The following is a 14,313-nucleotide window of genomic DNA, read 5'->3' on the forward strand; positions in this document are numbered from 1 at the left end:
ATGTTAATAAATCCTTGTTTAAAAATAAAAGTGTATTGTAGTTGCATAATTTCCTCAAAATGGGTGGTGGGAGTAAAGATATTAAGCAAGTGTTGTTTTTAACAAAACTACCAGTGGCATACAGTTAGGCAATTCCTATAAAATTAATGTCACCAGAAGGTTTTCTCAAACGTATGCTTTACTTATATTTATTTTTTCTACGTTGATCAGATTTTCTAGAATTTTAATCCAAAACTCTCTGTTCCCCTAGAGCGCAGTTGCTAGTTTCTCTAAGACACCCTTCAAAATAGGGGAAAACAAACAATGCCATCATGCCAGGTCAGATGTGTGTTGATCTTACTAAGTCATGTTATAGACACAAGAAAATATTTGATATGCAAAGTTAAGAGTTATGATTGAAATGCTTTAAACAACTAAAACTGTAACACACAAGGCTGGAAAAGGATAATAATTTATTTTGACATAATGAACTGTAAGCAGTACAGTAAGGGAGAAACAAAAATTTGAGGCTTAATGTTAGAGACCTGCAAAAACAATGGCATCTTGGTGTCACCACAGCCTACATAACAACAATTAGATGCTTTAGACATGGCAACTGAGTGTTTGGGAAGCATGCCATAAAAGCCTTTTCCGTCTTACCATCACACATGCAGAGGTTGCCATGTGCTACAGGGACTTTAACCTGATCTGTGTGCTTTGGTCAGATTAGAGTAAGATTGATATTTTTGGCCACAAGTTAATGATGTAAAACAATGGTTGAATGTGTGGAAAAACATCTTAAGGCATTGGGGGATCTGCAATGTCGTGGGCCTGTTTTCCTTCTGGGGATCCTTGCTAAGGCAATGTGATACCTAACATTATTTTATCCAGGGAGCAAACGATCTAAAGATAAATGCTAGAATCTGTCAGTTTTCTTAGTTTTGTTATTATAGAATAAAAGATGAATTATTTTAAGGATTTTTATTCATCTTTACCACAAGTAGCTCATTTTAACAATATTTATGTGTGTATACATAAATAATATCTCAATACTATTTAAGGCAACCTCTCAGGTTTTAAACAGAGTAGTAACAACCCTGCTTGTTGCAACAATTGACTCATTTATTGCAACAAAGCTAACTTTAAACCAACTCATATAAGAAGAAAACTCAATCTAGAGTGTCATGAGGGGAAAGGAAATGCATAAAATTGTTCTAAAACATTCACACACTTGTGTCTGCTACCTCTTCTTGCAACAGGAAATTATTTGGCAGTGAGTCAGAGTGGGAACAGAGCTTCCTCTTAAGGCCAACATTTCCCAGTTTCAGTCTTCTGGAAACCACCAACACACTGGGAACACTGAGGTCAAACATGTAAGACCCCGGTAAGAACTTCACTTCACAGTAACCGAACCCCTAAACGGGGGATGCATTTGATCTGTCAGCTGCTAACTGTTGCTTTAATGATCCAAAAATACACCTAGAAAGCATCACAGCACTTTTTAAGGGCTACTACTTTTTTGTTTGTTTGTTTTTGTTTTAACTTCCTGCAAAATTAGTATTGTTCAAGTGAAAAACCTGTGTTCATAAAGCAACCAATGCTTCAGTATAGTCCATCGGTGGAGGAACTCTCAGCTGTAAGGCCTATCTGTTGAAGAGCTCTGAGTCCTGCGCTGAGCAAACAACATAGTGAGGGGCCTTGCTGTCCATCGTTCGGGGGCAACACACAGGCCCGTAAGGGGGGCTGCAGGTGTCCGCGAGTCTGCAGAGGTACTCTGCGTGGACAGGCTTGTGGCTCTGCAGCACCCTGATGGCATCCTCCACCTTGAACCACTTCCTCTTCCTACCTGTGGAAATCAAGAGGAAGGAGAAACAAGCAGAGTAAAAAGTTTGAGTGTGACTTTGTAATGTGAATTACATAAAACCGTGACCCGCAGTTATTTTAAAGGTGTTTGATATTTGAAATGTATCCCGTCTCTCGACAGTAGAGTAGCTCATAACAATCATTTCTAACTGCTCCTGTTAAAAGTGCCTGTGATTGTTTACTCCATTCATCCACAGAAATAGATTCAGCCTGTTAACAGGGAGCGATGGGGGGGCAGGAATGTTTGAGGTGCCCAGTTGTTTTCCAGTTATCACTCACCGCAGCCGGCTCTATTCTCCTGCATGAGAACTGTAACCAAAGCAGACGGAGTTTAGCTGCTCTAACTTTTCCTTCCTGCAGCTGCTGAACTTCAACGTATAGATATTGTGGAGCGTTGTAAGTCCAGCCTTTCTACACCGTTCCCTAATTGTAACAGGTTCTGCTGACTGCGTGAATCCTTCAGAAGTTCCGCAACTTCTGATTTTGCTTTTTGAAAAATGACTAAAGTATATTTCAACTACAGTTTTTAGAGCTCGGTGAGCATAAAACACAGTGAATGTAAACAGAAAACACTGCGTGGGAGAAAATAAACACAAAAGGTCCTTTCATTTTATTTGACGCAGAAGGCGGAGACCTTAATTATACAGTGTGGTGAGAGGAGAAAATTGCTCACTTTTGCTTGGCCAAAGAGAGCAAAAGTTCATCAAAACCAAACAAAAGAGAAAGTTTCCAAAGCAATTTGGAATAAACCAAATAAAATGTGTGTCAACCCAAAAATGTTTTACTATCTACTGCGTTATATTGCGTAAAATGGGATAAATGTTGTAAAATCGACTACTTTTTCTAGTGAGTGTGCCACCTTATTTTTTTTCCCCCTTTTTCCAAACTTTATAATCTCCTGACCATCCTGGACTAAACATTTGCTGATCTATACACAGTTTATGCAACCAAGAGGTTACATAATTATAAGCTGAGTCAGTGGCGGGTCTAGACCAACTTTACCAGAGGGGCCGGGGTTGGTCCAGAGTTTATTCGTGGGGCCACAGTATAAAAGAATAACATCAGAGAAAGTAAAACGAAAACAGTTATGTATTAGAGTTAAATATCTCATAGTTAAAACATTATCAGAGTCACAGAGACACTTCTTGCTCTAGAACTGCAGGTATCAAGACCCCTGATCAACCTGATTAAAAACTGTGATCCTATCTTAATATGCCTGCAGCTAAAAACACAATACCTTAATTTTAAGTCATTGTTATAGTAAAACTGTGAAGGTAAAAACATAAAATTGGTCCAAGGGAGCACTAAGGTACAGTTTCTGTACCAGTGAATGTCATCTTTTGTGACAGATATGCAATAATGTGATGGGGTGAACCAGTTAATATCCACATCTCTTGTGGTCAGATTTGCTTTGACTAAAGTAAAATAAAAATATTCATAATGCAGAGTCTTTGTCCAGATCAATTATCACATTTTACAAGGTTGTCACCAAACGTACGTGGTTAAAAACGAAACTAGTGCTTACGTTAACCATATTTCCGATATTTACATCTGAATATTTTTCACACTTGCAGCCTTTTTCTATTGACAATGAAAACATTATTACAAGTTCTTGGTCTGATGAAGGTTTTGCAATAAACACTGACCACAATTTCAATAGCAACAATCTGCTGTAAATGAGATATGTACAATACACGCTTCTTTTTCTGGAAGAGGATATAAAATAAATTTGGCAGCAGATATAAATATCAGCCATAGCAAGAAGTCAGCATACATGCTTCTCTACCTCTACTCCTTTTTGCAAATGCCACATGAAACCCTGCCGGACTCCCCAAAACAATCTTAATCCTCATTGTTACAACATCAGAGTGTTTACATATCCCTTTACAAGTGTCAGGATGTTTTCTTTGGCAAAGCCTAGCCAAGCAACATGCAGCTGCATAATTTCCAAATATTAGCTTCAGAATAAGTCCTTGGCTGTTACTCTGCAAAATTACCCAAAATCTGCAAGTAATTCTGGAGCAAATTGAACTTACACTGAATTTTTTTATTTTTATTTTTTTAAGGTTTTATCAGCTCTAGTGGCCTTTATTTGATAGTTAGTTGACAGGAAACCTGACTTTATAAAATGTTATGCAAAAAAGAAGTTCAGTCAGTAATCTTTTATATTATAATGTATTCCATGATGTGACAAACAGGGAATTAAAACTGAAGTATACCAATGTTAACAGAGTCCTCCCAGTCCTCCAGTGTTTCTGTCACAATAAGAGCGTAGACGTACGTCCTGTGCTTTCTGTCTTGATTGTGCTGCTGAATAGGAAGAGAAAATAAATTATCAGCTTTTATACGAACTCTGTGAACACAACCTGTGAATGATTTTATCTGAAACATTTTACCTTGTGTTCTCTTCTAGACATGATGACAGGGCATTTTGCAGGATTTCCTGCAGCGTGATTTGTTGGACTCTAAAGTTATAGTAACAATGCAAGCCAGTTGACAGCCTTACCTCAAATATCCCAAGAAGTCTGCCAAGTTTTCCCTTCACACCAGCCTGAAATGAAAAAAAAAAAAGAAAAGAAAGTGCATTAAAGGTTGGGAATATTTTTCAATATTCAGTAGTAGAAATCATATTTACATCCCCATAATCTGAGAAACAAAGAAACTGAGGCGTTTCAGTGAGAACAGCACAACCACAGAAGAAGAGCCATAAATTCACCTGCTTCATCTCAACCTTTTTATGTTCTCAAAAGTAACAAGATTAGGAACAGCTGCTAGAAATGTTGTATAAACTGTACACATTTGTCTTTTTGTAACTAAGAAAAAAATGCTCTCCAGGAGCTCCTGGCCAGTATTTTGTTTGCTTATAGCAGCACAGATCTCTCGTTTTTAGAACAGTTGGAATAACTGAGGAGATCACTATTGCAAAAACAGATAATTTTGCCGACGACGAAGAACGGCTCTGTCGTCACAGAATAAGCAGATCTTTATACAACAATTCATTGCTATCTAAAGAAATCTGTCATGTATTGTTTTAAAAGGAAACGCTGAATGAAATCCACTTTATATTTTGAATAATTAAATGTATGCTAGGTCCGGAACGATGTAAGGTTTTCGATGTTCAAATAAAGTGGTGAATGTAATCCTGCTAGGATTCAGTGATTATAAATGATTGAGAACAGTTTCCCCTCAAATAAACAGGGAATAGATTTCCTGTACATATTTACCAACATACTTGTGATTATTATTATTATTGTCATTATTGAGTAGCTCCACAGAGAACAATAAAAGCTTAAAGGACAGTTAATAATTAGATTTTTTTTTTTTTTACTCTACTGTACTCAAAGAGTCTCTTAAGTATGTGTGTAATGTTAGTATAAACATTAAATATAAGCTTGAAAAAATATTTTTAAAGAAAATCTCCCCTTGCAGTGACCGTGCAGCTCGTCTATATCCGTGTGCACGTCATATCTGTAACGTCTGGGTAACTGGGGTAACTGGAAACTCTACCCAAATGTCACAGCCATCTTTCAAGGCTGTCAGCACACCATCTGAGCTGCAGCAGAAGTTCACAGCTCGCTCTGCTGCGAAACATGTTGGAAAACGACCAGCGCTCCACTGTAGTGGACCACAGACCTCATCAATGGGATATTTACACAACACTGCCAAATATTTCTTCCCCTCATCTGGGTTTCCTGTCATCATATGACCATATCGGACTATGAGAAATGACGACATTGATGAAATTAAAACAATACGTGCTTAATTTTACTGGCTTTGTGGAATGTTGCAGCATCATACCAGTGGTTTATCGCTTTTAATTAAAGTTACTGTCACTCATTGCAGTGTGGTTTAAAAAGGCTTCCTGCTGGACGTCATCAAACTTTATTTGACTTTTCTATTATTCAAATAAATCACTGATACTGCAAAACCGTATCAGAATAAATCTAGAAAAAGAAATCAACCACTTGAACTTGTATCCACGTCCAGAGTTCCCACTCGTTTCTCTTGTCAAAATTTAAATACTTCTGTATTTAAATACAGAAGTATTTAAATACAAGTGCTAAAAAGTTCCCAGTTCTTTTTAGCACCAATTTAAAGTGTAAATTTTATTTCTTATAATTATCTATTTGCTATTCCTGCTTATCTGTGAGGGTTCACAAAGGCTGGCGCATATTTTTGGGAAAGAGGCAGGGTTCGAACCCAGAACCTCCAAGTCAACAGAACTAACAATTGTCCCAATCAAGAGTCTGATCATTAAATCTATGGAAACGCACAGAAAGACATCATTATGGACCCCAGCCGGCCAACCGTTTAGCGCCAACACGATCCAGAAAAACGAGAGAAGTGTTTGTTGTGTTGCAAACTCACCTCTTCGTACACCTCCCTGACGGCAGCAACACCGGGCTCCTCGTCAGGCTCCATCCCTCCTCCAGGAACAATCCATTGGTCTGGATGTCGACTGCTGCTCACCAGCAGCACCTGCAGAGGAGAGGGAGCTCCATCAGGCCTACAACAACCCAGACGCAGCACACTCAAGTCCAGAGTCTGCCACATAATGAAAGACTTTCCCCAGCAGCTTATACTGGTTATGTGATTATTTTAATTAACATGAAGAGGAATCTGAATTTAAAAACCAATAATTGTGTTTGCTGTAGTGTCCCATCAGAGTTTATTGGTTATTTCTGCATTGAATCATCCATGATTTCAGGTCCAGTTACTCACAGATTCATCATGACTGAAAATGTAAATCAAACTTATATTCAACTGACAAAATAAGACACTGAAAGGTTAAGTCAAAAGTATCAACGTAGCATCTGCATAAACTATTTTCAGCTGATTTAAGACAGATAAGTCACCCCCACCTTTAGCTGTACCCGACATCAAACTGACCCACACAATGTTCACATAAGAGTAATCCCGGCTTCAGCTAACCAAACGTACACGGTCAAGTCCTCCGCCACCAGTGTACAACATGCACAGCTTCCCTTGATGGCGGGGACTGACTTCACACCAGCTCTGAAAAAGTAGCCCTTTAACACCCAGTAAAACTCAGCTGTCCAAGGTGAGGTTTAAAACTGCTCAGGGGTGTTTGCGATCATGTTGAGATCAGATACTATGGCAAATAACTGTGGAATAAAACTCCAGGAAGAAAAAAGTTGCGGAACTTTATTTAGAAATTGTTTTGTTAATCTAACTACTAGCACTGCTTTTCTTAGGGTTCGTATCATTTTATATCATTTGCTGACCTGATTTTGCGGTGTACCTTCAACAAAACGTACGAAATGAAATTTTTTTTGCTTTCTATTAATGCACCGAATTAAGTTTTTAACTCAATAAAACATTAGTTTTAACAGATGATGGAGGTTCATCTTCCAACAAAGTCTGTGCTTGCATATCTAATTGTGTTACTAATTCACCTGCTGGGCACTATATGAGGACTCTGACTGTTCATTGTTCATCGGAGGGACAGCCTGGGAAAAGAAACCGTCTCTGTTGGTTTTTACAAATAGCGCTTTATAGAGTCAACGTCTGGTTAAAAGTCCAAACAGTTTGTACTGAGGATGTGTCGGCTCTGCTGCTCTCTTCCTGACACCAGAGGGTCAGCCCTGATGATCCTCTCTGCAGACCTCATTGTTTGTTACAGGATGATCTGTTTTGACTATTGTGGGTGAGCCAAACTACAGCGTGATGAACGAACAAAGGACGGACTGAATGCAAAGTTCTGTGGCTTGAAAAATAGGTACACCCCAAAGACAGACAGACGGGCCTCCGTCCCATTCTCTCCAGTGTTTTACAGCCTCTTCTTTTAACAATGCTCTGAACTTTCTTCCAATCAACTCTGATCGGCTTCCCTGTCCCTTCCCTTCTCTGTAAAGCTCTCCCTCATGTTTTACAGTGGGGGTGATGTTTTCAAGGTGACTTACAGCATATTTTGTCAGGCAAAGTACATAACATGTTTGACAATCCTAAGGAAATTATTCTTTCACTTGTTCTCCTTTACGATGAATTAATTAAGCTAGCTCATGTGATTAAGAATCAATAGGAATGTCTTCCATTGTGATTCGTTGCGTTTATGAAAACCCTGACAGATGTAGTACTTGTTAAAAAAATGAAGCAGTCAGGCCAACAGACATCAAAGAGAAACAGCAGTTCTTTACTCCACCAATTTCCTGAAAGCTCCCGAGCCGTGCTGTTTGCAGCGTTTATGTGGTGTTGCAGGTAATTAAACGGCGCAGAGGATGAGAGCGGTGGTGCTTCTCCTCTGAATCCCAGAGTCCATTAAAGCCCTTCTCTGAGGACAGTAGAAACAGCAGCGGCTGGCTCTCCAACACAAACACGTAACCCTCAAAAGCAGTCTCACAGAAACACCATGCAGAACACGTAGGCACTCGCACGTACGCGGCGACAAGGCTTTTCAAAAACCCACCGGATCAGCAGTTGCCTTTTGGTATGAAAACAACAAGAAGCTTAGCAGAGGAGGTTAATGACCCCAGCAGGCACAGCACACATCACTGGCAGCTCAGAGAGCTACAGTACGGCACCAGCGGAAAATTTGGGAAGGTTTTAAAGTTTCAGATAATATTAATATGGATAATATTTCCATTATAGGCCCAGAAATGCAGAGCATTCTACTTATTCATCAGTTTCCCTTCATAAAAGTGTAAAAAGTATTTATTGTAATACTGGCCTAAGTCATGTTTTGCAAAAAAGTGATTTTGGCAAAAAATAAAATAAAATCACCACCTCTTTCTTTCCAAAACAAGTTTTAGGCAAAAAAAAAAAAAACATATACACCGTTATTTTAGGAAGGTGACAATATTTACTTTTTAAAGTTGATAAGAGTGTCAAGAAAAATGTTAATGATTAACTCACAACTTCCTGTTTCAGTGTCGTATTGACATGAAGCAACACAGAGGCCCGTCCCTAGGCCAGTCTTCAGAATGGGAAATGCAACGGAACATTTGCTATTCAAATCAGTGAAAAAGTGTCAGAAAGTGGCTAGAAAATAATAGTCCCTCACCTGAACTTCACCAGTCAAAGCAACAGTTTACATATCCAAAAACAACTTCTGATCTGGTGGGTTTTTGAATCTAAACCACTGCAGGTCTGACTTGCCTCAGTTCACCTCTGAATGGCTCAGAAAGACATAAGACTGGATTTTTGGTGAGGTCAAGTCAATCTATAGACTTTCACCAAATAAGGTGCGCTGGCATGACCGTAAAAAGGCTGTTAATGCTCAAAAACCATCCAGCGAGGCTGACCAGTGGGCTAAGTTCCTCCATAGTAATATAAAAGATTAATTTCCCGTTTTCACAAACACCTTAAGGCCGTTGTTGTTGCACATTCAGTTGCGAGGTTAAGGGGGCACTTAACTTTTTTCCATTAGTTTGGATTCAGCATTAAATAAATTTAATTCACTAATAAATGAAATAAAATCTGAAAACTGTATTTTCTCTGGTTAGCTTTTCCTGATCTTACAATACATTTGATCGCTGAAACATGCAACAGGGAAGAAAAAAAAAAGAAAGAAGAGAGAAATCAATCTGTTGAGAAGCAAATGTTGTTTATTTATTTGACAGTATTTGTTCCTGCTTTTTGTGTAATAGTTAACAGAAGAGCTGTAGCGTTGTGGAGGACTTTTACATAAAGAATGGGGATAGGAAAAAAAGATGTAAACCAGTATAAAGGTGATTGCTAAGTGTCTAAATGTGATATGAAAAAGAACGGATCACTTTCTAGATCTTCAAAAGAGAGATAATACTCCATCTTACAGGAAGATAATGACAAGAGAATGATTGTTGCAGAAGATAGGTGGAGATATGTCTTATTTTTAACATTAAGAAAGTTCACCTTAATCCAGGTTTTATTATTACCTGGTAATAATAAAAGGTTACGACAGAATATTGCCAGTAAATTTAATACGTCGTTCAACCTGAATGTCATCTGTGAAGCAATAAAAGCAAATGTGTTCCTATTGACACATTAACACACTGCAGCAATATGATAATAAAAGGGAGAACAAAGTTCCAATTGATTTTTTTCCCCTATTTATGAAGCATATTTTTTATGACTCATAATTAGTTATTACTATGTCCCACAATTGTAGCACATCCCTGAGGAAGAGAACAAAAACCTATTCTTGTTAAATAAGGTGATTACAAAGAATTACATGCAAAGAAGATGAATTCAAGTATCTCAAAGTGTCATTTGAGAGTGGCAGTAGTATGAAGCAGGCAATGGAGAGATGGATAGGAGCCTCGTCTGCAGTAATAAGGTCAATAATAGAGAAGAGCCCAAATGCAAAGCTTTGGATTTACGTTCCCTAAATTGAGCCAAGCGAGTGTTTCTATGGAGAGCGATGTCTGACTGACCACTTTCCTCCACAAGCCAATCCCAGATAAGCAAAACAAACAGGATGGACAATTCAGAGTGCTGTCTTTAATACCAACAACCTGTTCCAAGTTTTAATAGTAACACACTACGTTGAACAGCACCAAAGGCTGCTGACAGCTTTATGGCGGCAAATCCCCGAAGAAGAGAAGTGGAGACCTTGATGAAAAGCAGTACAGACAGTGGAAAAGGGGGTATGAGCACAAGGAGCTGGCAGATCTATCTGTACAGTCAGTGCCTGCACCTTGTTTCTATAAATTGCACCTAAGGGGTCACTTGGTGTTGAGCACACTCTAACAGGCACTCGGCTCCGAACTCTGCCTATCACATGTGCTCCTTAAACTGCTGCCGTCACCAGGCTGACTGACACCCTCCATGTGTTAACTGGAAAGGTTTTAAGAGTTTGAACAGAAAAACAAACAAAAAAAAAAAAAAAACAGAACTGCAGGATTACATAACCAGGAGCCATTGCCAAATTAACCTAGACTCTACAAAGTCTGCTCCTAGCATTTAAGATGCAGATTTTTACAGCCCTTTGCTGACATCTACACCAATAGGACGGATTTAGAGGAATATTTAGCGGAAATTCGAATTTCAGATAAAATAAAACCAAGTAAATTTGGTGTTATCGTTTTTCTTTGGCGTCATTATTTGTTTGTGGCTTTTGCCTCGTGGCAGAACAAGCTCTTAGCACCAAATGATGCTACAACTATGAAGGTCACAAAGCACTACAGTTGAGTAGCAAACAAAATAATTAATACACTCACGATATATTAAAGGAATAATCAAAAATGCTGTTAAAATAGTTTTTAGTTAGAAAAAAAGGATGAGTAACTGTTTAGATAATAATCAAATTATTCAGTATTTATGTGATTTAACACATCATACTCTCAGTTTATCAGTAAGCCTTCCTCATCAGCGGACAGGTCTACCGCTGCTCTAGTCTGCTGGTCTGAAGAGGATTTACTGTGCAGGTTAACTAACTGAATGCTACTATTTATGTGAGGTAACACATACCTTTCTTTCTGCTCTTCCTGAGCCATTTAAATATTTTCATAATTTATTCCACAGAAAATATGAAAAAAGAAAATACTGAAATAATAATACATACTTTGACCAAGCGGAAGATAACTTCAAATTGTTTCAATGCATTTCTTACACATGCTAATATCAAGAATTTCTCTCTATTTATTTGGGGAAGCCTAGAGGACGATGTCGTCGACTGGGCTTCACTCTACGAGTGTCATTAACCACACTACAACAAGTCCTCTGTCAACAACAACCCATTACTCCAAAAAAACCCAAATAATAGTCTGCCAAAGCCCTCAGGGACAAAAGTCTCAGTTCTTGAGGACATCTTCTGTGGTCTGATGAAACTGAGACGTTAATGTTTGGACATAAGGACCTTTTGTGACGGCTAGGAAAGAGAGGGGCATGGGGGCATTTGCACTATTCCATCTGTGAATTCACAGATGATATGAGCATCCTATCATATGATATTGCTGCTCATACGATATGAGGGACTGGTGCACGTCACAAAACAGATGGCATCATGAGGACAGAAGATTATGTGAATATTGAAGAAAAATATTAAGATATTAGACAGGAAGTTGAAGCCTGGGCAGAAATAGATCTTCCAAATAGCCGATGACCCTACACATGCGTCCAATTTAGATTGTTTAAGAACAGAAAAGTTAATGACTTGCACTAGATGGGCTATGTTCACAACTGACCACGACATTTTCGGGGTAACGATAAAAGTGATGAACATAATTGATGGCTTTCCCTGCAAATCACTGCAGTCAAAACCTAATAAACACAAGAACTGCTGTTGAAAACATAAGACAAAATATCAAACAAAACAATTAGCTTTATTTTAAAGATATTGATATTCATTGCTGTTCTCGTGGAGTCAACAGAAAATTCAAGTAAACTATTGCAAAGCTTGCGGAAGGACACTTAATGTATCACCGTAAACATAAAGAGGCAGTTCTACCAAATTCTGCCGAATACACACAGTTTTTAACTTTTCAATTTGTAAAGTGAGAAAAATAAAATAAAATAAACCCCTGAATATTCTAGCTAGTAATTACCATTCATAAATATTTTTGGCAATTCTAAACTACGTAAAGAAGGAAAACTTTAGTTTGAGGCAGTGAGGAAAAAGTCATTTTTACAGTTTACAGAGTAAGAGCAACATCTATCTTGAGTCCCTGTGAATAAAGATAAACTCAAAACAGCACAAACCACCTTTAAAACTAAATTCAGATGCAAGGTCTTTAAACTGGCAGCGACTAGTTAGGCAGTGTATTAGGAGGAGCCTGGTTGTGAAATGCATCTGCCAGCAGTTAAATAAAAATGTCATTGAATAAATGCCTGAGTGACACCGACAACAGACTGGAGATGTGTTGTCTTTTCGAAACACAAGCTGCATGGATTTCCTCAATAATGTTTCACTGCTGGGGTTGTCCGGACTCCATGTAGTTTAATAGGTCAAATATTTGACCCCTCAACCAATTAAAGCTCACCTCTGCTCTGCACGCAGACCGAGCTGACTGGGCTGCGCGTTGATAAAGAAAGCCAGTGTTTGGTTTGAGTTCAGATTAGAGCAAAAAGTGCCCTCCCCCTCTGTAAACACTGAGAACTACTAAATTCGGCCGTGGAAAACCCACGCAGCTTACCTCGTCCTCCTTCTCGTTTCTCAAACACAAACACGCCGCTCTTCGCTTGAAGCCATCTCCGTCGTACGTCCTGGTCTGGTTGGCCTTGCATTTCATCATATATGCTCTATTCTTCAGGCAATATTCTAACAAATAACAGAGAGCGTGGGGTTGGGGGAAGAGAAAAAAAAAAAACCTCGATTGTTACTCCGAAGATGCAACAGTTCTTCCTCTTCAAATCGTCCCAGTTCCGAACAGGACTGTCGGATCATTCATTTCTGCGCTGAGGCTGAAGTCAGTCTGCATCTGCTCTGTGGGTTTACAGCCGCTGTCAACACGCATGGTTCAACAAAGTGGCTCACATCTGTCAGAGAGAAGCTGCTGCTGCTGCTGTACCAGCTGACCCGACAGAGCGACAAGCTGCCTCCTACCACCGGACCTCCATGTTGGTCTTCCACAAGATTAACCCTTACCAAGTAGCCTATGTTAGGATTAAAGGTGATGACACTTTTTGCCCCCACAAATAGATACAGCGATACAATCTGGGCTTATTTATTTATTAATCTATGACTTCACTTCTTGGGACTACAGAAGCAAATTAAGTGTCACAATGAAGCAAACAAATAATTTATAAAATATTTATTTATACAGCCAATTTGATTGCAAAAACGAAAAAATTGTGCAAAGAATACAGGAAATGAAAATCAGTTTTTAAATTTGTATTATGTGGTGAAACTGTAAACAATATTTTCAGTATTTAATTATTGAATATTTACACAGTCCACCATTAAAGCTGTCACCATTGCACATAAAATAAACCCCAACATCTGATTGGTTAGTTTGCACAACTATGCTATCCAAAATGCTCATTGATTTCACTGCTTTTAACTTCATGGATCACGTTTTAAATGTCCTATTGAAAGTTCCGGTTCAGGATTGTCGTTAGCCGAGTTATTGGCCTCGCTCAAGGCAATAACATATTTGCTACACTGGTCCTGAGGCAATTTGGACTCTGTACCCCAAAATTTACTTTCCTCTTAAATGGGAACTTTAGACCACTGAGCAACAGTTCAGACTTTTTTCTTAACCTAGGGAAAATGCCTCTAAATTTTTCAGATGACACAGGGAAATCAACTGTATTCTGGGTGGTACTGCATGGGGTGGCTCAGTCCATGCCTTTTGAATGTCCTACAAACTGTTTTTAATGGGATTTATTTTGATACTTTGACACTTTCCCCCTTCCACACAACTTCCTGTAAAGCTTTAGCTATGCACTTTTGTGACTTACAACTATCATTTCAGCAGCATTCCCATTTGTGTAAGCCATATTATTCCCATATAGAAAATACGTTGTCCTTTTGCGATATTGTAATTTTCTGAAAAACTGCATTTTAGTTTTTTTTTTTTTTACAGATTTCAT

General features: G+C 38.6%; 1 protein-coding gene across 2 annotated transcripts; it reads right to left on the reverse strand.

The window, feature by feature from the left end:
• Positions 1–439: 439 nt before the first annotated feature.
• Positions 440–13,338, reverse strand: nudt4a (nudix (nucleoside diphosphate linked moiety X)-type motif 4a). 2 transcript variants are annotated; one of them, XM_007545534.2, is made up of 5 exons: positions 12,915–13,338; positions 6,211–6,321; positions 4,349–4,393; positions 4,062–4,149; positions 440–1,825 (listed from the first exon to the last, which is right to left on the reverse strand). In XM_007545534.2, the coding sequence occupies exons 1-5, from the start codon at positions 13,011–13,013 to the stop codon at positions 1,623–1,625; spliced, it is 546 nt and encodes a 181-aa protein (XP_007545596.1). In that variant the 5' UTR covers positions 13,014–13,338; the 3' UTR covers positions 440–1,622. The 2 variants fall into 2 exon arrangements, with proteins under 2 accessions (XP_007545596.1, XP_007545595.1); XM_007545533.2 differs by having other exon boundaries at positions 4,062–4,152; positions 12,915–13,337.
• Positions 13,339–14,313: the final 975 nt, after the last annotated feature.

Source organism: Poecilia formosa, unplaced genomic scaffold (assembly GCF_000485575.1).
Source record: "Poecilia formosa unplaced genomic scaffold, Poecilia_formosa-5.1.2 Scaffold13, whole genome shotgun sequence".
NCBI classification, from domain to species: domain Eukaryota; kingdom Metazoa; phylum Chordata; class Actinopteri; order Cyprinodontiformes; family Poeciliidae; genus Poecilia; species Poecilia formosa.